Genomic DNA, 25,543 nt, shown 5'->3' with positions numbered 1-25,543 from the left:
CTTCCCACATTCAGTTATAGCCTTCCTATGAGTTGGTGGCTATAAATGCAATTACTACATTTAACTAATGCAACCATACAAATATTTCTGCATCTGCATGCAATCAGGTGTTATCTGTGTATCATTTTGGCTGCAACTGAACTGTGTTAACTGTTATTCCTAGATCTCTTTCTTAATATATCAAAGTTCTGTTCAGCAAATCCTCCTTGGTTTTCTTGCTTCCATATTAGTTACATATCACAGAACTAAGTAAACTCTCTAACAGAAGAAAACAAAATCTACAAATTACCACTTTCCCAAGTCCAGCCAAAAACAAAGCATTAGCTCGAGCTAAAGAATCATTAATGTATTATAGAACCTACTGCCGTTTTGTAAGAAAATTGTTTAGAAACAAACACCAGTGGTAAGACAAACCGAGTTTAAGTTTCAGGTCAATGACCCTTTGTCAGAACTAGGAAGTGAGAAAACAAGTGTGTTTAAGTTGCAGAGAGATGGTGGGGTGGAGAGAACAGAGGAAATGGCTGTGATAGGATGGAGACCAAAATTGTCCAGGTGTCACCTGTGGGCTGCAAAGTGCCTAGATGGAAGATGAGGTATGCTGCAGCCCTTGGGACTCAGTATTGAATTTGATGATTTCAGATAACCAGCCTTCCAGTTTGTGTCAGAACTGGTCAGTTCTGATGAAAGGGGATCCATGTGAAACATTATCTCAGTTTTTCTCTCACTACAGATGTTGTCTGATCAGCAGGGTATTTCCAGCATTCTCTTTTGTTTGTCGGCCTCGTTCATCTGTTAACTAGGCAGAATGGAACGTTTTGTGTCACTTTGACAACCCTGTCACAGACATTCCCTTTGTTGTCTCCACCAATCCCACTTTCTCCAACTTAAAATACACTTGTTTTCTCATTTTTTCTGTTCTAATGAAAGGGTCATTTATGTGATATGATAACTTTTTCTCCCACCACCAATGCTGCCTGACCTGCTGAGTGTTTCCAATACTTTTTATTTTTATTTGATTTCCAGCATCAGCATTTTTTTCACTTTATAATCACGACCTGTGCTAAGTTATTGGAGTTGTTTCTGATATTTTAACATTTCACCTTCAGGTTATCGCTATAATGATCTGGTGTCTCCACGATACCTTAACATGATTGCCAATATCTCAGGCTGTACTACTCACAGACGTTCTCCTGACTGCATCAATATTTGTTTTCACCAAAAGTACAGAACACATGATGGCACCTGTAATAACCTGCAGCATCCGATGTGGGGAGCATCACTTACCGCTTTTGAAAGACTTCTCAAACCTGTATATGAAAATGGGTTTAACCTTCCCAGAGGCTCCAGTGTGAACCCAGAGGACAGCAGGTATCCTCTTCCATTACCTCGTCTGGTTTCCACCACAATGATTGGTACTGAAGCAATCTCTCCTGATGACCAATATACACACTTGTTAATGCAGTGGGGCCAATTTCTTGACCATGACCTGGACCTGACAGTGGCTGCTCTCAGTATGTCTCGGTTTTCTGACGGAGAGCCATGCAACAAATTCTGCACCAATGATCCTCCGTGTTTTCCAATTTTGATCCCAGATGATGATCCTCGTGTGAGGAATGGCCGGTGCATGTTCTTTGTGCGTTCTAGTCCGGTATGTGGCAGTGGGATGACTTCCCTGCTAATGAATTCAGTTTACCCAAGAGAACAAATTAATCACTTGACATCCTATATTGATGCTTCAAATGTTTATGGAAGTACAGAACATGAGTCACAGGAGTTAAGGGATCTAACCATTCAACGTGGTCTATTAAAGACTGGTCAGGTTGTCCCTAAATCTGGCAAACATTTGTTGCCTTTTGCCACAGGCCCACCAACAGAGTGTATGAGGGATACAAATGAGAGTCCGATTCCATGCTTCCTTGCTGGAGATCATAGATCCAATGAGCACATTGCATTGACAGCAGTACACACACTGTGGTTCCGTGAACACAACCGTATTGCAATTGAGCTACTGAAACTCAATCCACATTGGGATGGCGATACCATTTATCATGAAGCACGCAAAATAGTTGCTGCACAAATGCAGCATATCACATATGATCACTGGCTAACCAAAGTACTAGGAGACGTTGGAATGAAAATACTGGGTGACTACAAGGGCTATAATCCAAACATCAATGCTGGAATTGTCAATGCTTTTGCCACAGCAGCTTTTCGCTTTGGTCACACTCTTGTCAATCCAGTTCTCTATCGCCTGAATGAATCCTTCCAGCCAATCCCTGAAGGTCATCTTCCACTGCATAAAGCTTTCTTCTCACCATTCAGACTTATCCAAGAGGGTGGCATTGATCCACTTCTTCGTGGACTGTTTGCTGTCCCTGGAAAAATGAGGGTTCCAACCGAACTTTTGAATTTGGAGCTCACAGAAAAATTGTTTTCCATGGTGCATGCTGTTTCCCTGGATTTGGCAGCCATGAATATCCAGCGCGGGCGTGATCACGGAATACCTCCCTACAATGACTACAGAGTTTTCTGTAACCTTACGTCAGCACGTGATTTTGAGGATTTAAAAAATGAGATCAAGAACCCAGAGGTTCGCAAAAAGCTAGGAAGGTAAGCAGACAAAATGCCATACAGCTTTTCTTATAGAGTTTGTGCTCCTGTTCTACTACGTTTAAAAAAAAGTTACTCTGTCTTTTCCTCTTGTCACTCCAAGAGCACCATGGTCAGATGTAACATTACTGTACAGGGAGAAGTATAAATTGGAATACTACACTACACAGACATTAATGCCCCATGTGAATGTCCTTTTTATTTCCCATTTTGGTTATCATTATTGTACCCTTGGGAGAAAACACCTACCCTGGAGCAAATCATGTCCTTTTTTTTGACTGGTCAATGTTGCCTAGGAATGGGAATTTGACTGCTTGAACTCATTCCATCTTAGATTGAGGAATCTGCATTTTCTGTCATGAAAACAAAAAGGCATTTGTCAAAGCACATTGCATTCATTTGGTCCTCTCGATCAAAATATATGGTTGTTCCAAGTTACTTGGTTTCAGAATTAGCTTGCATATGAACCTGATGGATGATTCACCGAGCTTGTCCTATCTCCTCACAGCTTGACTCGTAACAACATCCATCAGCATTGCTTTCCTGATATTCCTCATGCTGTGTTTTAATTATGTTGAAACTAACTAAAGTAGGTTTATAGCTAGAGTAAGCAGGATACTGTTGATAGGCAATGGTTGTTAGGCTGTTTACACATAAAGTGATTATCAAGAAACAAAATTTTATGATTTGGAGGTCTCTCTGTTTATTTTTAAAGATCAACTCTCCTTTTCTACTTAACCAGATACTTGTCCATATTTGTCATCTTACAGATGGTAAACACTCTGGTTGTAGATCCTTTATCAAAGCTGATACAGACTGTATTCACACTGTTGCATTGGTTTGCAACATGTGGTCATTACGAAAGTACCTTGATAACGTAAATCATATGCCTAGCTCCATATTGATATTGTTGTTTAATATGCAAATGGTAAGTTCTTTGATATAAATGGGTTAAGTTGCTGATTTAGATCAGAGGTGGTTGAAGTGGTATTCATAAAGGTTACAATCATTTACATGGGCAATTGTTCTGAACAGACTCAGAAATAACAGTGGAATAACCTAGATCATTACCACTTCAGAATCCATCCTCACCTATGGATGTGACTTCTGTACCACAATTAACCTTCCTGGCACCTAGCACAAAACAATAATGGCCAACCTCAATCTGATACACTGCATCGTGGCCTATGATCATTAAGGGCCTACAACCAGCTAGTCCAGTGTAGGTAGGGCTGGTGCTCCTTCCCTCCAAGTGTGGGTGAATGACCTCAAAAGCCTGTGCCAGAAACAACTCTCAAGTGAATCACACTCAGACTGCCATCTGAAGGGAGCTCAATCCACTTTATTTCAATGTCATGTTGAATCCTGTCACAACTGAGGCTGCATTTCCACAACTGGAACATTGGAGCACTGCAGTCAGTTATCTTTAAACGTTGCCCTCCTAGGGATGGATAAATCCTGTAGTCCATCGTAAAAGATGTTGGGTTATTGTTTTGACCTCTTTTAATCTAAATTAGTTTTGTTTTAAGATTAAAATCATTGATGCTGTTATCTACCTGATGTGATATTTTGTAACTTCTCAGGTATGAGGTATTATAGAAATGGCTCAACCCCAATTGCCAAAATACTTTAAATGCGTGTTGTTTTAGTGATAGTTTCCCAAGATCACAGTTCAGTGTGGAATGCCTGCATTTCGTAGCACTTTCCAGCCCAATATCTTTCAAATGTAATTTTTTGAGATTGGAACCTGAGAATCTCATACTGACTGTTTAACAGAAGCCATAATAATTGACCTTGTGCTGTTACAGGTTGTATGGCACTCCACGGAACATAGACCTTTGGCCTGCACTGATGGTGGAAGATTTGATACCTGGGACAAGGGTGGGACCAACACTACTCTGCCTCCTTAGTACTCAGTTTCGTAGACTGAGAGAGGGAGACAGGTAAATATGTAGCATGTTCTGTTATGGGATCAACTTACATTGAAGTGTTCAGAAACCACTTCCAGTTGTTTTTAAATAAAAATAATTGGAAAAGTTTTTGCAATATATGGGTGTTGAGATCATTAACACTGTTCAGCTTGTCAATCCCAGTAGAGTATGCTTCTTTTTTCTGTCTAGTGTATTTTATGTTAGTAGAATATCTTAATATGTTTTCATAGGATGTTGCAGGGACCAACAAAACATTTTTTGTATGTAATAGATATTGATGTAATCTGCAGGTTGAAAGAACTGACCAATAAAGGTACATTTTAATATTTTGAAAATACTGTAAGGTATTGCGAGATTCACACATTTTACGGGATGTTCTTGACCTCTCAAACTTCAAATGAATTATGGAAACTTCAAGTAAGGTGTGATTTTATAATAGCCTTCCAGAATTTTCCTCTGGGGTCCATTCTGAACAAGAGTATTAATCAAGGGGTAAGCACAAATAACAAAACGCTATTTGGTCCACATGAGCTTATCCTGGCCTTATCTCTTCACCTGCCATTTAAATCATGCCACAGAAGGTGAGATCGGTGTTTTAAAAAGAGTTTTGTTTCAATACCACACCTACAGCTCCTGTTCACAGCTTCTGCCCTTACAACTCCACCCTGCCACCACCAATCAGCATCCCCTCCCCCCATGTCTGTTAAAACGTGCATCTTTTTGTTTGGTTGTATATTTTTGTTCATCCCTGTTAGGACAGAGATGGGAAGCATGTCCAAATCAGACACTGTGCTCATTGAGAGGCCCCATGCTCAAATACTTTCAGGAGGGGCAAGCAATGTTACTAACCACTTTGGCCCAGGAATGTTGATGTCAACTGTAGTCCCTTCAATACTAGGTCAGCACAGTCCAAAGGTAGAATCAGATGGTCTTTGTCTGTGTGATTCAGCATTGCACTGGATAGTATAACTAAAGAAGAAAATCTTACATTAAGTTAGAGCCATTTACACAGCTTAAAATATCCTGAACTGTTCTCCAGCCGTTGAAGTGGATTTTTCACAAACTCATTGTTGTAGTGTATCATCAATGAGAGTACTTTTAGGAACGTGTAACTGTAATCTTTGAAGTTGAAAGTTTTCATGTTCTGAGGAAAAAAAGTCCACGATGTCTCTGATATACTGTACCAAGAAAGGCAGAATGCAAGTTTACATCAGCAAATCCTAAATGGGCTATTAGTCACTCAGTAACTATGGCAACTGAAAAGTAATCTCCTAATGTGTCTCATTAATGTGTCAGTGAAACGAGTTGTAACTTTTACCTAGGTTTTGGACTTTCAAACAAAACTCTCCTTTGGTAGCCTTTTATTGTTATGTTGGTGCCATCAGCAAAACTCCCAGTTACATCAATAGAATGAGTAACAGGTTGCAAGCAGTTAAATGCTGTAAACTTTCAACTGGGAGCAAAGATTTGGCCACCCACAAGGTCCACAATCTTTTTGAATTGGGAGAATTGTTGAGATGGTTAGACAACTATTTGTATTTGCCCAGATTCTGGTATGAAAATCCAGGAGTCTTCACCCCAGCCCAGTTGACTCAGATAAAGCAAGCTTCACTCGCACGAGTCATTTGTGACAACGGCGACAACATCCAGCGGGTTCAACCTGATGTCTTCAAGGTGGCAAATTATCCTCAGGGCTTTGTCAACTGCAGGGAAATTCCACAAATCGACCTGCGAATGTGGCAGGACTGCTGTGAAGGTAAGCTTCGGTAAAGATGAACTATCTTAAGGTTAACGTCCCATCTTAAGATTCACCTGCAGTTATGAAGTTTATTTGTTTAGAGATAAAGTACTCTCAGAACAATGTTTTAAACAGTTTTCAGTTTCCAAGATAAGGTACACCAACTCACCATTTCATGAAGAGGCTGGGTCAGGATTAAGACCAGCAGGATGTGCATCACAGCTGACCTTCAAAGGGTCACGGAATGGAACCTTAACCAACTCGTCTGTTGCAATTGAAAATTTGTTTGTTTTTCCTCACATGTACACCATGAATACCGCAGTTGGAGAAATGGAGAGAAAAAGCTTAAAGTTAAAGGGGAAATGTTTAAATTGATTTTGGCAAGAGCAGACATATTTTAATGTTCAGATTAATAGGGGATAGTATGTTTAGAGAAAAATATTTCTGGGGCCCATGTTGTATCTTGTAATGCTAGAACTTTGTTGAGTATTTTATGGTTCCAGTGTAGAAGATGTTCATTAATTGGTGCTGGTTCAGTGTGAAGGATTGTGCTCCCTATGGTCAGAGATAAACCACAGGAACACATGATCAAGGGTAGACCATTGAGCCCTTCATGTAGATCATCCCTGCATTCAGTTGGCAACTCCATTTAAGCACTGCTCCACCATATTCCTTCATAATCTATCAGTCTCAGTTTGAACAGTTGAGATTGTTTACATGTAAACCTCCTTAATAGCTTGAGTCAATGAAGAGGTGACTGAGCACAGTAATTATATAAATTTCCTTTCAGTGTTTAATTCTGGTCACCAAATTGTAGGAAGGACAATGAAGGCATTAGAAATGGTCTGGAAAAAATTTACCAGAATGTTCTTGGGATGAGAGACCTCAGCTACAAGGATAGAATAGAGAGGCTTCCACTGTTTTCTTGAAAAGGATGAGGGGGAATTTGATAGAAGTATATAAAAAGATGAGTCTCAACAAAGTGGGTAGCAGGAGGCTTTTCCCTTTGTGGAATGGTCAAGGACTTGACAGTGGAGGGAGTTTCTATCATGGCCTTTAAGTGGGAATTGGATAAATATAGTGAAGAAAAATTTGCAAGGCAGTAGAGAGAAAGCCAAGATCGGAACTATTGAGTCGTTCTGGTAGAGGGACGGCATGGACACAATGCGCCAAATGCCTCCTCCTTTTCAGGAACCATTGCATGATTCTGTGTATGCTTTAAGGCATTGTCTAGAAATTAGATTGCTCTTTGTTTTTGTTACACTAAGACATTGTTTCATGTGGCAATAGCAACAAAAAACCCAGCATCGCATTCAAAAACGCGTGAAATTTGTCATAAACAAGTGTGCAGCAGCATTAACACATTTTCCACCTAATGAGAACCACAAAAATGTGACCAGTGCTGTTCCCAATGAGACCAGCCTACTGCAACTTTCCAACAAGGCAATCAGTAAGGGGTCTCAGTACTTAAAGACACACTATCCACTGCAGCCAGACAACAGCAACACACTGTGGTTGCCATGGAAGAGAGGGAGAGAACTCACATTATTTACACAAAAGATATTGAAGAGCTGATCAGTGAGATACTTTCAGGAAGAAGGTCCTGCACACCAGGACTTCGGGAGACCTGGCAAGGCCACTATAAGAAGAGCCTGACAGGTGGTGTGGACTTGTTTTCTCCCCCAGAAATGAAAATCCCTGCACAATGGAGCTGTATCAAATGAAATTTCATGATCTCACAAGAAATGTCAAGGTGAGTGGCAGACCACTAAAAATATTTCTCTCTCATGTAGACATACTAATTCAGAAACACACACACACGCACGCACGCACGCAGGTTGTAATTCACCAGACTTGCTTCACCCTCACATACCCCTCCTCCTACCATTGATGCTTTACCCCCTCAGTCTGCCTTACAGAAGTCAAAGCTCCAAATATATGACAATGGAAAGGTAATTCAGTGTCCCTCATTTCCTCCATTCAGGCTACAGCCATGAGAAATAGGGATGAAGCCACAGGGAAGCACAGCCATAATGAGTGCAGTGCCTCTGCAGGCTGGAAGAGATCATTCTTCTCCTCATGGGCAGAGTGCACCAAGGTACAAACCACTTCTTGCAAAGAGGCTAACCTGATTCTCCCACGTATGCTCAATAGTGAAGCTTCATTGTGATTACCCTTCTGTAATGAACAAGAGTATACACCTTTATCATACAGTGTGATGCTACATCACCATAAAGGTGTTTTAGCCACAGCTTGTAGATAGAACTCACTTTAGTTCTGTCTTTGCGGAGCATGAGGAGAGACCCTACTTTTCTTCCTCAATAGAACCTCAGCGTCCTGATTAGCAGGAGTAAATAGAGCAATAGAATGGCACAGTAGCACCACCAGTGGAGCCACTGCCTCACAGTGCTAGAGATCCGGGTTCAATCCTGACCTCAGGTGCTGTCTGTGTGAAGTGCACTTTCTCCCTGTGACAACATGGGGTTTGCTGTGCTCCAGTTTCCTCTCTCATCCCAAAGACGTGCTGGTTGGTAGGTTAATTTTCCACTTTAGGGTGAGTGGTAGAATCTGGGAGGTGTTGACTGGAATGTGGGGACAATAAAAATGGGATTAGTGTAGCTTTAACGCAAATGGGTGGTAGATGTTTGGCTCAGACTCGGTGGGCTGAAGGGCCTGTTTCCATGCTGTATCTCTCCACAATGCTACAAAATACAGAAAAGGAGAAGGGTGATGATGAATACAATATACTATTGCACCTGCCCCCTTCACATCACCATTTCAGAGTTGGGCAGCGTGAGAGATCAGCAAATTAGAGGCACTCATGTTGAGGGTGAGGCACCAGGTGCCAATAGGCTGCATTCTGGCCTGAGGTGTAGGACATCCAGCCCAGGGACCTGACATCTGTGTAGCTGCAGAGCATCGAGATAAAGACTGCAATTGGGATACTTTCATAACAAGAATGATGTGCATCCACAACAAGATGACTAGTGGGTTGTCATGTAGCCTGCCTGGCCAAATGCAGGAGCATGGAGCAATCCATCTGATGCTATGAAGGGAGGTGTTGCAGAGCCAGGACCTTTCTTCTGAAGGCAGTGCAAACACCTTTGCAAGGACTCAGCCACAACCTCATCACGTCTCACTGACTGATGAAGATGACCGTTGTCAAGGAAGCACAAATGATGTAACCCAATGTCTTTCTGTTTCTATGCTGTCTCACACTGATCAAGGTTATAGTCTCCTCACTGCCACCATGGGAACAGATTGAAGTTTCTGAAGACCGTGATGTGCCACCAGGGGGCAGATTGCTGTCCTCATTGAGCACCGAGGTACCATTCGTGGACATATTGCTGCTTGTAACGGGCACAGGGATGCAATCCATGAGCAGCTTACAATTCTGGAGCAAGGAGAAGCTACACGTCTGCAGCTAACAGATGACCATGAATAGAGAGGTGTTGCAGAGATTGGCATGTGTAAACTCATCACTCTTCTGCAGGAGCAGAGGCAGTTGTCTCCTGCCTGCCACCCTCCACACCATTCACACACCGCTGCGTCATGGGCAGAGTCTTCCTCAGATTCCTCTTACTGCTCAGAGAGTGACTGTGAGGGCAAAGGTTAACGCAGGAGAGATTGGACAAAAATTCAGGATCTGTTAGCCACTCAGCCTGGGTCTGGAGGTTGAAACAATGCTGCAGCAGTCTGAATGTCTGAAGATTATTGCAACATTGTCCACCCAGTCCTTTCGTCCATTTGTTGCGCAGGGTCACTCTTCCCACTCAAAAGGTCAGCAATTTGCACAGTCATCCATGCCCCACCACCAGCCATCCCCAACCGCTCCTTCAGTTGGTCCTGGGCAGTCGTCTCAGACTGGCTCATCTAAGGCAAGAGCTTCTCATGGGTCAGCACAGATACCTGTGTAGGCTCAGAGGGGAAAGAAGCAGTCTTCCAGCAGACTGAAGTCACAGAGGGTACACTGCAAAGGAGCACGAGCTCATCAAAACCTACCCACAAGGCGATCAAAAGGTAACACTGTTTAATTTGAATGATGTAAGTCATACGTTTCCATGCATGTATCACTTGATTTCACTTTGTTATGAATGATTTTAATACACGGTCTGTGTTCAAATATGTAACATCTTTCAATGTGTAGACATAAGTCTCAGTGGCCTGGCAACTGTTGGCATTAGCGAATATCCTGTGATGCCCCACTCCTCCCTCTCCCCCCACCTTCTTATTCTGGCTTCTGCTCTTTTCCCTTCCAGTCCTGATGAAGGGTCTCGGCCCGAAACGTCGACTGTTTATTTCCCTCCGTGGATGCTGCCTGACCTGCTGAGTTCCTCCAGCACTTTTTGTGTGTTGCTCCAGATTCCAGCATCTGCAGAATTTCTTGTGTCTTAGTAAGACTGCTAATATCTTGCATTTCATGTCAAGTGCCTTGAGGCCATCCTTCAATGTCACCCCACTGAAGGATGCTTTTCAGGTGAAATAGGTTACCTCACTGCAGCGTAGTGTGAACTTAATTTGACTAATGCCATAACGGCCATTTAATTCTGCAAAGTAAAGTTGATTCCTCTCTGAAAATTCTTCTCCCCTGCTTGGTCTGCTCTTCCGATGGCAGTCTCTGAGGGAGGAACATGAAGATTAGTGCAAGAGGCTAAAGAATATTACGGTTATGCAGTGAATTGAAACAACTACTCAATGCTCCCATTCTCTCTGAGATTTCACTTATTCTCAGGATTAGAAGTGACAGTAGTACATGAGAGAGTGTTAGAAGTGATTCCTTGAGCAGGATAGCATGACGGTACAGTGGTCACTCTGTTCACAATAAAAAGGTGTAAAGTGTGGTCTTCCTTCTGCCTGACACTTTGTCAGTTCTTCCTCATTATGTATTTTGGAATGATTTAAATTGAACCTCCAGAGTCCACAAGAGATTTCTCATTGTTCAATGAGTGTGAACTTCATTGGCTTGAAATATCCTTCAATGAATCTCCCGTTGCATGCCAAGCTGAACAATGATCATTGTCCATCTTCATTGCAGACCACAGTGTGAAAGGTTTTGACCATTGTTATTCTCTGAGTGCATTTTAGACAAAGGTCAGAGTACATTAAGCAAGAAGCCACTCATCAGGAAATACGAAAGGTTAATACAAAACATTTAAGTTTTAGGAGCAGGGATTAATTTCTTGATCTGTTGCAAGCAGTACAGATGGACATGCAGAGCAGTGTGAAAGAAAATATTATGCTTCATCTGACTTCTTCATTTGTTTATTGGTGTGCAGAGGTGGTGATTGGAGTGTGGAGGGGGTCATTTGTTTTTCAGGAAAACTTAATAAATGTGCAGGCTATTCAAGATGTGAGCCCCTTAATAAGGGAATCCTGAATTGTCCATCTGGGCATTATATCATTTCTTCACTTAGTGTGCAGATGTTATATAGGAAAGTCCTCAGTGAAGCTGCCACCCTTCTCTTGGTACTCCTGCTCGAGCTGGTCTCTGTAAGAACTTCCAGGACCTCAGCCCTGGGTCTCTTGACTGCTTTACCTCTTGCACCAGCTGCTGTGTCCTGTTGCCAGGTCATGCAGTGTGCAGCATACCACAGAGAGCTCTCTGCACCATTTGATTATGTACTGCCTAATCTGAAGCTTTCTGTAATAAAGAGGTATGATCGTTGAACATGTACTCCCTAGTGTGACCACAATAAGGACTGTAGGAGGTACTTTAAATAATCTGCCATTAGTTCTGGAGCTGCCTTGTGAAGCAGCCAAATGTCAGCAATGTATTGGTATTGGTTTATTATTGTCACTTGTACCGAGGTACAGTGAAAAACTTGTCTTGCATCCTGATCGTAAAGGTCAATTCATTACACAATATAGTTACATTGAGTTAGTACAGAGTGCATTGAGTTAGTACAGGTAAAAATAATAACAGTACAGAGTAAAGTGTACACAGCTACAGAGGAAGTGCAGTGCAGGTAGACAATAAGGTGCAAAGTCACAACAAGGTAGATTTTGAGGTCAGAGTCCATCTCATCGTATAAGGGAACTGTTCAATAGCGTTATCGCAGTGGGATAGAATCTGTCCTTGAGCATGGTGGTATGTGCCCTCAGGCTCCTGTATCTTCTGCCTGATGGGAGAGGAGAGAAGAGAGAATCACCCGGGTGAGTGGGGTCTTTGATTATGCTGGCTGCTTCACCAAGGTAGTGAGAGGTAAAGACAAGAGTCCAAGGAGGGGAGGCTGGTGTCTGTGACACGCTGGGCTGTGCTTGATGGAGAATACAATGTATTTGTTCCTGTTGTCCTGTGTTTGTTCAACAGATATTGTTTTCGAGAGCTAGGAGCTCTAGTTTATGTTGGTAGTGGTAGAAGTGCAGGTTTCAAATAATTGAGATCATTAGGTATGCACCTGACTTTGGGAAACCATTGGACAAGCTAATGCAGGTTGCAATCAGAGTACCCATCCAATTTTGTGACTGGTACAATTTTACCTGGAAATGATCACTATTGCAATTTACTTTGGGAAAAATCAATATTGGATAGCACTGAAAAAGCAGTGCTACGCGATTCAATTTCTAAGCATCTGTTGGTAATTAATGTACTGATTTCTGGGAAATAGGAACCTCTCAACATCTCTCAAGTGTCTGATTACCGACTAATGCCATCCTGCTGGAGTATTAGAAATCAAACGGAAGCAAAGGAGTTTTGGTGCCTGCTGGGAATTTCAAGCCAAATTTATATTGACAGCATGTGGCATAAAATCATATAATAGTGAAATATGACATCTTATATCACTGAGCTTATTGTTATAGGTTCAGTTTATTTAAGCATCTGAAATACAGAAGCAAAGTACATTTTTCCATGTTTAGAAAAATAATACAGGATATTGGATCTGATTCACAGAATAATTTCCATTTAAAACTCATTCTCGATCTGAGAAATATAAAATAATGCCCAGTATTGTTTTCGTGTTCCTAATGTGCATAAATTCTACTCATACTGTGGCTTCTGACTACAGTAAATGATTGTATGCATAATACCTTGCATTGGTTAAAACGTTATGATTATTTATATAATACCTATTAGAAAGCACAATCCGTCCCCTTCTGAGCTGTGAACTTTTCCCATCTCTGCAACTGTATAAAGCAGCAGCTCGTGTTTTTGTGAATAAGGTTTTCCTTTATGTACAGCCTCAGTGCTGACAGTGCCACACTACTAAGAAATATTTATAACTTTAATAGAATAACTTGAAGGAATGTTCGAGTTTTACTTGATTACACTATTGAATAAGTATTGGCTTGACATGTTTTAAATTAAAACATTGTGTCAAGCTACAATTCCCAGATTCAAATAAACACGTGATTTTGGACAAAGTATCAGCTGTTTTCTGGCTTTGTGGATGGAAGCTAATTGGCACGTGGGCTAAGCACTGCTCTGCAACATATTTGCTTCCATCTAGTGGTACAAACAAAAATAGACATGAACATAGATAAATTTGAAGAAGCAATGTTTTAAAAAATACATTTCGAGAAGTTGCTTGTCAAATGACACATTGGAGTCAATTGGGCCTCAGAGTTAGTGTCCACATATGAAGTGAGAAATCTGTAACTTTGGTACCATGTTCTGTTTTTCCTAGCTTTCCAATAAATTAAATGTGTCCCTTAGAACAAACACTAATTATTTTGTTAGCAACATACAACTTGTAACTATATAGCAATTAGCCAAAGGTCTGTAAGGTCTTCACTGGTGTGCTATCAAGCAAAATTTGATACCAAGCCTTTTAGACAAATTAACAAACATCTGATCAAAGAGGTAGGTTTGAAGGGGTGTCTTCGATAAGGATGATGAGTGGAGAGGCAAAGTTCAAAGAGTGAATGCCAGTTCTTAGGGCATGAACAGTTGATTATGACCTCCATTGGCATGACAACTAAATTTGGGATGCCCAAGAAGCCAGAATTGGAGGAGCAGGGAAATCTTGGAGGGTTCTAAATAATAGAGATAGGGTTTGGACAAAGACACAAATACAAGGATCGGGATTGTAAATCAAGGTGGTTGGCAAAACATGGGTGATGTGAAAGAGATTGTGTAGTTTACTATAGAAGCAATAGAATTTGAATGACTTTAAATCTATGGAGGGTGTAAAATGGGAGTCCCACCAGGCAGTCTTTAAAATAGCCATGTCCAGAGCTTACAAAGACATGGATGAGAGTTTCAGCAGGTGAATTGAGCCAAGGGCAACATCATGGAAGGAAGCAGTCTTGATGCAGCGAATCATATGATCAAAAGTTCCACATAGTCAAAACAGGTGTCTTGGTTGCAAATGGTATTGTTCAGTATCTGACAATGATAGTGACAGTAGACACTGTTGCCAGCATTTAGTCCTGCTCATCCAAGGCTGAATCTCGGAGTAAGCTAAGAGCTAGTGCAGCAATCAAGAAAGGCGGTTGTGGTGTGGTGCTGGGAGTTTTCAGTGATGTCATCAAGGGGAAGATTGGAGCTGAGGAATGGTTTCTCTTCCGGCTCTTGTTCTTCTATCACTAGAGATTCCTGAGGATATATCCATGGAGGACCCTAGAGGTAACAGCACAGGAACAGGAAGAAAAGCCTTGTAGGTGACTTGTGGCTGTGACTGCAGAGATAAAACTAGATACATCCAACTCCATGTAGCGCCACCAAAAGACTCCGGAGAAAGCAGTGCAGAGATAAAACAAGAAAAATATAAGAGTAGCCCCACCCATTTGGATGATGGACAAGTGGGATTAGAGGGGATGATGTGAGCAGCTGTGTGAAAGCCTGCAGGCAGATCTAGAATAATAGCAGGCATTATTTTGTCCGCATCACTGACAAATAAGATCTCATTTGTAACTTTAGCAAGGGCTGACTGCACCAAAAGAAGGAACCTGATTTAAGTTTCAAAAATGAAGTTGCAGGAAAGTGAGCATGCATTTGAAAGGTGACAGCACATTAAAGGAATTTGGAAAGTGAAGGTAGTTTGGAGGTGGGAGCAATAGTTCTCAAGAACACAGGGTGGTGAGGGAGAGGGATTGAGGAGGGGCTCATTTAATGGGTAGGGGAATGGTGCACAAGGAGAAGGGGACCATTAACATGATCAGCTGTCATGGCTGGGATCATAAGCTGAGTAGAAATATAGTCAAGAATGTGGGAGGTGGATCTCATGGACAAAATGAATTCTCAATATTTGCAGATCTCCTATAACAAATACTCAATTTCAGGATATTTTAGAGCAAAACAGTCTGTAACTATATTGGAAATTTTCCTCATTTGCAAAATAACGTCATTGGAGAGTTGCTAATCACCAGTAGCAAGTGTGGGATTGCCACGTTAAATAATGCATGCACAGAAATTGCGAAGTTGTTTTCAGTGTCACCACCATTACAACAAAACCCCGCGCTGTCACTTTGCAAGTCAGTTGGTCGGTCTTTCCCATAATTCCCTTGTTCAAACCTGTACAAAGGGACAGCATTGTGTCCATCTTGACTGAAGTCACTAATAACACCATTTGTGTGTGTTTTATTTTTCCTCCTCGGTCTGTCCACAATCTCTGACATCTTAGTCTAGACTATCAGCCTCGAATGTGTCTCTTCCACAGCCTGCCTCAACTAAATGCTCACATTTGTTTCCTCATTTAGCTATTCAACCTTCACAAGAACATCCACATCATCCCCCAAATCCATACCTTCGAAATTTCCCGAAGATCCATCTACCACTGGTCATTTCCACATTTATATGCTGCCTCTTGATAATGTCACCAGCAGGCAGGAGGTTATCTTGCACATACATGTCATTTTCGACCACTATAAGCCTTTATTGTCTAACTACTTGTCTGACATCCATCCTTGATTGAACGGTAATACAAAATCCTTACCCTCCTCACTCATGCCTTTCCTCTGGTCACCAGGCTGGAACAGATTGCTTCCAAGCTTTGCATCTAAACTGAGCACCTGGTTAGACATCATCTCCATCTCAATTACCTGTTATTTTCACCCACCTAACATTGTCTTCAACTACCACATCGGACCATCTACTGCCGAAATCCTCATTCTTGACCCTTCAGTTTCCAGTTTGTCCATTCCAATATTTGTCCAGCCATCTTGCTACTTTGCACCTAATTTTCAGCACATCCAAAACTCTGCCATCACTATCCTATCATGCTACATCCACTCACCCATCATGCCCATCCTTGCTTACCCGTACTGGCTCCTATGCTTCAATAATTTCACGTCCTCTCCCTTTTCTTCAGTCAGTTATTTCTGATGTTTAGAACCCTGAGCTGTCCATTCCTCTGACTCTGCCTGAATTCCTTCTCCCTGTTGCCTTGGCCCCCATAATCTGGAATTCTTTTTGTAAACTTTTCTCACATTCTAATGCCTCCTTGAGGACCATCTTAAAACCCACCTCTGACCATGGCTGTGCAAATATCATGATAATTTTATAGAAAAAGGATTGAAGAAAATTGTTAGCACAGAAAGCGCCCATCTTGCCATCATGCCCATGTTGGCCGAAAAGAGCTACCCAGCCCAATGCCACCTTCCGGGACTTGTTTGGTAGCTCAGGAGAATATGGCTCTTCAAGTATACATCCAAGTACAGGGAGCATTGTTTCCGAGAATGTACCACCCTTTCACACTGTGAATTCCAAAACTCTACCCACCTCTTAGTGGAAAAATATTTCCTCAACTCCCCTCTATTCCTTCTACCGATTATTTTAAATCTCTGCCCCCTGTTTTTTTTCTGACCACACTGCTAAGGGAATTATGTCCTCCTCATATATTTTATCTTGGCTCCTCATAACTTTATATAACTCAATTAAATCACCCTTTGGCCTCCGTGGCTGTAAAGAAGAAAACTTTGGCCTATCCAATTTCTTTGGATAGCTCATGTTTCCCAGCCCTGGCAATCTTCTTATAAGTCCATAAAGTTCTCTGAAATAAATTAGAAAATGCTGGAAACACTCAGCAGTTCAAACAACATTTATTGAAAGAGAATACACTTATGACTGTGTGGCCAGATTCTGCTCTAACTCCATCTACAAGTTTACAGATGACACCATCATAGTTGACCCCTTTTCAGGTCAAAATCCCTCATAAGCAGATGTGATGAAATGATTTCGGCCTGAAACTTTAATTCTCTTTCCATGGATGCTGCCTGACTTGCTAAGTATTTCCTGTATTTCCTTTTCTTATTTCAAATTATCATCATCTGCAGTTTTTTGATTTTCATTTCTCAGAAGCTTTTTTAATGTTAATTAAAACCTGTGTGACTGCAGGTTGTTTTTGGTACTGCAAAGGAAAAAGAATAAATATAAGTCATGCTTTAAATAATGAAAATGAATTAAACACCTCCATCATGGACTTTATCAGCAAGTGTGTTGAGGACTGTGTACCAAAGAGGATAATCCAGATGTTCCCAAACCAGAAACCATGGATGAACCAGGAGATCCATTCCGTACTGAAGTCTAGGACTGCAGCATTCAAATCACGTGACCCTGACCTTTACAAGAAACCGAGATCCAACTTCCCCTAAGCTATCAGAGATGCCAAGAGACAATACCCGTCCAAAATAGAGTCCCAGACCAGCTGTCCGTTGTGGCAGGGCCTACATGCTATATCGGGCTACAAGACAAAGTCAAACAGCATCGTTGACAACAGCACATCCCTTCCTGATGAACTTAATGCATGCTATGCACTATTTGAACAGAAGGGGATTGGAATGTCACCACCCACCCCAACAGCCTCCAATGCACCTGAACCCATAGTTACCGTTGAGGACATAAGATCAGTCTTCCGGAGAGTGAACCCACAGAAAGCATCTGGCCTGGATGGTGTCCATGGCCGTGTCCTTAGATCCTGTGCAGATCAGCTGGCAGGAGTATTTGCAGACATTTTTAACCTCTCCCTGCTTCAATCTGAGATTCCCACCTGCTTTAAGAAGACCACTATCATCCCGGTACTGAAGAAAAACAAGGTAACATGCCATAATGACTACCGCCCGGTGGCTCTGACGTCCACCATCATGAAGTGCTTCGAGAGGCTGGTCATGGCACGCATTAACCCCAGCCTCCCAGAAAACCTTGATCCACTGCAATTTGCCAAAACAGGTCTACAGCAAATGCCATCTCCCTGGCCCTACACTCATCTCTGGAGCATCTGGACTGTATAGATACCTACATTAGACTATTGTTTATTGACTACAGCTCTGCCTTCAATACTGTAACCCAGCCAACTCACCACCAAACTCTGAGGCCTGGGACTCTACAGCTCCCTTTGCAACTGGATCCTTGACTTTCTAACCAACAGACCGCAATCAGTGAGGATAGGCAGCAACACCTCCGCTACAATTATTCTCGACACTGGTGCTCCACAAGGCTGTATCCTCAGCCCCCTACTCTACTCTCTATACACTCAGATTCTGCTCTAACTCCATCTACAAGTTTACAGATGACACCACCATAGTTGGCTGTATCTCAAATAATGATGTGTCAGAGTTCAGGAAGGAGATAGCTTAGTGACATGGTGTCATGAAAACGACCTTTCCCTCAATGTCAGCAAATCATAAGAGTTGGTCATTGACTTCAGGAAGGGGGCAGTGCACATGCTCCTATCTACATCAACGGTGCTGAGGTTGAGAGGATTGAGAGTTTCAAGTTCCTCTGAGTGAACATCACCAATAGCTTGTCCTGGTCCAACTACGTAGACGCCACAGCCAAGGAAGCTCACCAGTGCCTCTACTTCCTCAGGAGGCTAAAGAAATTTGGCATGTCCCCTTTGACACTCACCAATTTTTATAGATGCACCATAGAAAGCATCTTATCTGGTTGCATTGCGGCTTGGTATGGCAACAACTCTGCCTGTGACCGCAAGAAACTGCAGAGAGTTGTGGACACAGCTCAGCACATCACAAAAACCAGGACTCTGTTTATACTTCTCGCTGACTCAGTAAAGCAGCCAGCATAATCAAAAACCCCACCCACCCCGAACTTTCTCTCTTCTCCCCTCTCCCATCGGGCAGAAGATACAAAAGCCTGAAAGCACGTTCTAGATTCTATCTCGCTGTTATAAGACTATTGAATAGTTTCCTAGTTTGATAAAATGGACTCTTGACCTCACAATCTACCTTGTTATGACTTTGCACCTTATTGTCTACCTGCACTGCACTTTCTCTGTAGCTGTAACACTTTATTCTGCATTCTGTATTGTTTTACCTTGTACTACCTCAATGCACTGTATAATGAACAATAATAAACCAATTTCAATTAAGCAGTAACATGTGGTTGGTATTTGCTCAATCTTCATATCCTAAGTCATGAATCTTAGCTACATGTAACTTCATAGAATATTTTAAATTTGGAAAGAAATTTGCCCCTCTTCACTGATGCACGATAGCAGTTCATTCTGTTCCAGTTTACAAGATTCAGAGTCTAGCCTGAGTGGATGGAAGGAGAAGATGGACAGTATGGAAAAATACTTACAATCGAAGAAATTACTTCCTTGTGAATTAATTGGAGCAGTGCAAAAACCGATCTATACAAGTTTGCTAACAACTCTTCGCATCACTTAGCCATAATAAGGAAAATGCAGTCTGAGTAGGATTAATTGAACTCCATTTTTTAATGAGTACATTGAAAGGATTTCATTCTTATGAGAATGAAGAGTAAAGTCGTCCTTAGAATTGGAATTGTTAGATACTGATAGTAATGCGGTGAAATATTTTTGTTTGTCTAGACTGTGCAAATCGTGGACAGTTCAATACTCTCTCACAAAGGTTCCACAGCAAACGTTCAGAAGAATATAGTTTCCCAGAAGCCAAAGATGCACATCAAAAACGGGTGACTAAACAAAGTGAGAGGTAAATGAAATGTACATTCCCCAGTTCTACAGAAACGAACTAAAATTGACCTTGTTTTCTTTTAAAGCAAGATCAGAGCAAACCTTTTCTGGAAGAGAATTATAACTGGTGTGCTTTGATGCTCATACCAATGAGAAAGGGTAAATAAGCCCTTTCTCGTTGGAAGTGTGAAACTGTGCTCGTTCAAATAATATCCATTTTTTATTCTTAGCTCTGCTATTGGTTCTTTTCCATTTATATTGAGTTATATTTAGAATCATAAAGTCACACAGGATAGAAACAGGTCCTCCATGCTAACCATCAAGTTCCTATCTGTACTAATCCCATTTACCAGCACTTAGTCTATACCCTGTAATGTACTGCTGATTCAAGTGCTCTTCTGGATTCTTCTTAAATGTTGTCAGAGTATCTGCCTCCAATACCCCCTCAGACGTTATGCTCCAGATTTCAATCATCCTCTGGGTGAAGTTCTTCCTTAGATCCCCAGTTCCCCACTAAATCTCTTGCCCCTTACCCCAAACTGATGCCCTCTAGTTTTAGATTTATCTGCTATGTGGTTAGATGCCTCTGCCATGAATACCTCTGATATTTAAATTCTTTCTTTTCCTTATCTCTTTCTTCTCATGTCCACAACCTACCATAACTTTTTTTTTGGCTTTCCTCAACTTATCCTGACATATTGTGATGGTGATGTTTGCAAACCCATGGGACAACAAGGCACTTTGCCAATCCAAAATATCTGAGGTGTGGAAAATTGGTGTGCAATATTTTAATTTCTCTTCAAGTTTCCCTAGTAAAGTTCTCAATTGGGTTTGTGGAATTTCATGAATTTCCCATCTTATTTCCAAACTTACTTTAAGATGCATTGCATAATGAACATTTTCAGAGTAATTATTGTAATTTGTTGTACAGATCACGTGGATCGATGTCAGCAAGCTGGCCAGAGTTGGTTTAAACATTTTCATTGCTTCGTGAAAACCATTATCACTTGGTTTTCATTACTTTGAAAAAATGCTTTATAAAGTTCTCACTTTGCAGAGAAGCCATTCATATACGTGACCTGCTCCTGTTCTTTCCCTCCCCTTCAAGTAACTTGCAGTTCTGACAAAAGGGACTTGCATTTTTTTCTCTCTTTTTCAGGGACTAACAGATCTGCAGTATTTATGGGTCCTTCTTTTAGTCAAAAAGACTACTTGTTATTTTGTCCCCTTATGTATTTTGCAAATGTGTCATTCTGTGGAGATTTTCATACTGTAGATATGCTTGAGGCTGTCTATGTTACTCATCCTGTAGGATCTGACTAAATATTTCTTTGGTTCTGATTTGGCTGAAAGATACTGCCATTTTTTAAATTCAGTGAATAATTTGTGAAACAAAATTGAGAATTACACCTCTTATGCTCCTCAGTTTTTCCAATTTCTAATTCTAAGTAAACCTTAAAATGCAGTTAGCTTTTATTATGTATACGAAATGTAAAGCTTGAGTGATGTTGTTCTTCTACCAATTTTTATGATCTGTAAAGAAAAGTTTTGATACTAATATGCTTGGATTTGTGTCTGTGACTGGCTCAGAGCATGACAGAATCTGACAAAATTATTTTATCCAAAACAACTGCTTCAATTTTTCCTCATATTTATTCTCTGTCTCAGTTCTGGTATCATCCTTCTAAATCTTTTAAGTGCTTTCCCCTGTGCCTTTAAGTCACACTTTGATATGGAGCTTAGAAATACATGGCACGCTTAAGTTTGCAGAGTATTCCCAAGCTTTCAAATTCTATCCCTTCAGAAGTGATCCCTAGTGCTTTGTTGATAACTTAATAACCTAGGGCTGTCTCTACCCCTTCTTTGTTACTCCACCCCATTTGGTCTCTTATTTTCCAAGAAGTACGTAGCCTCCTTATTCATTCTGCCAAAATGTGCCATCTCACACTTTTTAAATTGAAATTAGTTTACCAGTTACACACCCATTTTGCATGTATATGCATGCTTAACTGCATTGAAGTGAATAATTACTTGATATTTATATTGTAAAAGGGCAATGCAATTTGATTAGTGACTGCTGTGCCCTAATATTGATGCTTTATTTTGTACATTCTTGATTCTTCAGATCATTTAAAAAAAAACAGATTAAATGAATCTTAACTTTCAGGATGTTTTGAATGAATGAACTTGCATATTTTGCACAGGGCAATAACTTTCATTCTCCTGTAGGAAAAATTGCTGCTGCTTTGCTCTTTTTCATACATTAAAGCATTGAAATTATTAATAGCTGATAACAATAAAAGTTAAAATTAAATTTTGCAGAATTTTAGGGTGCCATTAATTAAAGAACTACTATTAATCCTAGTTAGTATTGTGTTCACAGATAAATCTTAACGTATTGTTATTATTCACAATGAACGTAATTTGAACATGGAAACAAATATAATACTGAAAAAGGGCAGGGACTGTGTTTAAAAAGCCTCCAGCTGTTGCACTAACTTCTGAGTTTCTGTGCACTTCCAGACCCAGCATGGTCACAACTTTAAATCAAGCCCAATATTCCTTTTAAAAAGTTTTGATAAAAGAATATTGTAACAGTAAAGCCATAAATTACTCTAGATGATATTAGCAAGTGAACACTGGCTAGAAAAGCATCTCTCTCCTACTTAGTTCAAGGACTGGTGCTATTTAAAATGGGTTAATGTTCCCACTAAAGTAGTAACTGGAAATATCTCATTTGATCACTGCATTTTTGGTTAATATTATCAAATATAACTTTTAGGTTATGATGTCAAGGAAATATAAATAGAAGGTATGTAAATTCTGTTATGGAGTTTTCTAGAATAGTTCATCTTACTTTTTCATACTGTCACAAACCAGCAACAAAAGAAACACACCGAGCATGATTCAGTGTTAAAAACTATTTTATTAATCACTACTTATGATAATACGTAAAATAAAAGTAAAAATGTTAGTATGTTAGAATTCAAGAATGTTAAACCTCGAACGTTAACCCCAAAACTAAACTCGTCGTGTGTGTGTGTGACAAAGTCCAAAACTCCCAGTTCCTGAATGGTTCTTAAAGTTCAGTTCCGCAAGCCATAAGGTGAAACATGAGCAAGGGCTTCTTCAACAACCACCGTTGTCTGAAGATAAGATGTAGATGTAGAAAAACATAGAGAGAGTACATACGAAATCCAAATGTTCCACGATGGAACCCAAACGACACTTCAGTGTTTACTCGGTAGTGACTTCCTCACCCCGAAAAGCATCCGAACCGTGGTCGTCCACATACAAATACCTGTTTCCTTCTACAGGTCAGCAACAAAGTGAACTCCACCGGATTACTTCCAACTTCCATACATGGATTTCAGTGGCAAACACAGTTATTGTTTCTCATCCATCGATAGAGAAAACAAGCAGGCTGGTGTCTCTCTCCCTTCTCTCTCTCTCTTTCTTCTTCTTCTTCAACAACGTCATTACGTCCTTTATCTTCTATTGACGTAAGCACGCCCCATACACACACACACTCTCTATCTTAAAGGGACTTTCACTGAGTCCGTAACACCTCCCACCTAAAAAAAAAAATTTTCCCAAGAAAATTTTAACCGCGCATAGTTAATAATGTTAATAATTATCATGCTACACAACTACAGACTATCAGATTAGTACAGATACATGTTTCCCATTTAACATCGGGAAAGACAATCAGCAATCACATTATCTTTGCCTTTAATGTGAGTTATCATGAGATCAAACTCTTGCAAAATTAAACTCCAGTTTAACAGCCTTCTGTTCTTGTTTTTGACTCGGCTCAGAAACACCAATGGGTTATGATCTGTATACACAGTCAATGGTTTCTGAGCGGTGCAAACATATACATTGAAATGTTGCAAGGCTAAAACAAGCGACAGTAATTCTTTCTCTATGGTGGAATAATTCTTTTGATGCTCATTAAATTTCTTTGAAAAGTAAGCTACAGGATGGTCAATATCATCAAGGTCACCCTTCTGCAACAACACAGCTCCTGCAGCTTCATCACTGGCATCTACTGCTAATGAAAATGGCTTTTCAAAGTCAGGTGTTCTGAGCACAGGATGGTAGCATATAATGGCTTTCAGCTTCTCAAATGCTTCTTGACAAGAATCTGTCCAAACAAACTTTACTCCCTTCTTCTGAAGATTAGTTAGGGGAAGAGCAATATCAGCAAAATTTTTACAAAATTTTCGATAATATCCAACCATTCCCAAAAATCTTCTAACAGTCCTCGTACCTGTGGGAATAGGGAACTCAGATATTGCTTGAACTTTTACCTGAACAGGAGCTTGCTTGCCTTGACCTACAACATAACCAAGATACGTCACAGTGGCATGGCCAAATTCACTTTTAGCCAAGTTAACTGTAAGGTTAGCCTTGGAAAGTCTTTCAAACAACCTTTCTAACGCAGAGATGTGATCCTCCCAAGTATCATTCCCAGTCACTAAGTCGTCAATGTAGGCATCTGTATGTTTTAACCCATGAATCACTGAATTAATCATTCTTTGAAATGTTGCCGGAGCATTTTTCATTCCAAATGGCAAAACATTGTATTCATACAATCCAGAAGGGGTTACAAAGGCTGAAATTTCCCTTCCTCTTTCTGTTAATGGAACACACCAGTACCCTTTTAATAGGTCAATCTTTGTAAGAAATTTTGCCTTTCCCACTCTGTCTATGCAATCATCCACTCTAGGAATAGGGTAAGCATCTGACTTTGTTACAGCATTCACTTTCCTGTAATCTGTGCAAAATCTAACAGTTCCATCAGGTTTAGGTACAATAACACAGGGCGAACTCCAATTTGAAGTAGAATGTCTAATAATATCATTTTCCAACATGTATTTTATTTCCTGATCAACAAGTTTACTTTTTTCCACATTCATTCGATATGGGTGTTGTTTGATTGGTTTTGCATCCCCAACATCAACATCATGGGTAATTATCGATGTTCTGTTTGGAACATCTGGGAACAGATTTTTAAATTTTAAAATTAATTCTCTCATCTGTTGTTTTTGTGAAACTTGTAAATGGTCCAACTTCGTTTCAAGGTTCTTCAGGATATTTTGGTTTTTTCAGTTTCGATGGAACAATATTTGGTCTAAATTGGCCTTCCTCAACATCAACATCAGGCATTCTAGAAACAACCTTTTCACCATCCACCAAGGCCACAACTGAATCCCTCTCATAATAAGGTTTTAGCATGTTTACGTGACAGAGTTGTGTTTTCTTGCGTCTATCTGGTGTTTTGATTATATATGTTAGATCAGTCACTCGAGATTCAATAACGTAGGGTCCAGAAAAGCGAGCTTGCAAGGGATTATTTTGGCTAGGGAAAAATACCAACACCTTTTGCCCCACTGCAAATGTCCTAGGCCGAGCACATCTATCAA

The 25,543-nt window shown here is 40.6% G+C and overlaps 1 protein-coding gene across 3 annotated transcripts in view; it reads left to right on the top strand.

Annotated features, from left to right (window-relative positions):
• The window catches only part of LOC127578883 (peroxidasin-like), a 171,155-nt gene that overhangs the window by 130,838 nt on the left and 14,774 nt on the right, over positions 1–25,543 (top strand). For all 3 annotated transcript variants that reach the window (XM_052031415.1, XM_052031416.1, XM_052031417.1), the window contains 4 exons: positions 1,107–2,610; positions 4,419–4,553; positions 6,089–6,297; positions 20,010–20,133. In XM_052031415.1, coding sequence (XP_051887375.1) covers positions 1,107–2,610; positions 4,419–4,553; positions 6,089–6,297; positions 20,010–20,133 — 1,972 coding nt within the window. The remainder of the gene's footprint in view (positions 1–1,106; positions 2,611–4,418; positions 4,554–6,088; positions 6,298–20,009; positions 20,134–25,543) is intronic.

This window comes from Pristis pectinata, chromosome 16 (genome assembly GCF_009764475.1).
Source record: "Pristis pectinata isolate sPriPec2 chromosome 16, sPriPec2.1.pri, whole genome shotgun sequence".
NCBI classification, from domain to species: Eukaryota; Metazoa; Chordata; class Chondrichthyes; order Rhinopristiformes; family Pristidae; genus Pristis; species Pristis pectinata.
This window is presented reverse-complemented; position numbering and strand designations above follow the sequence as displayed.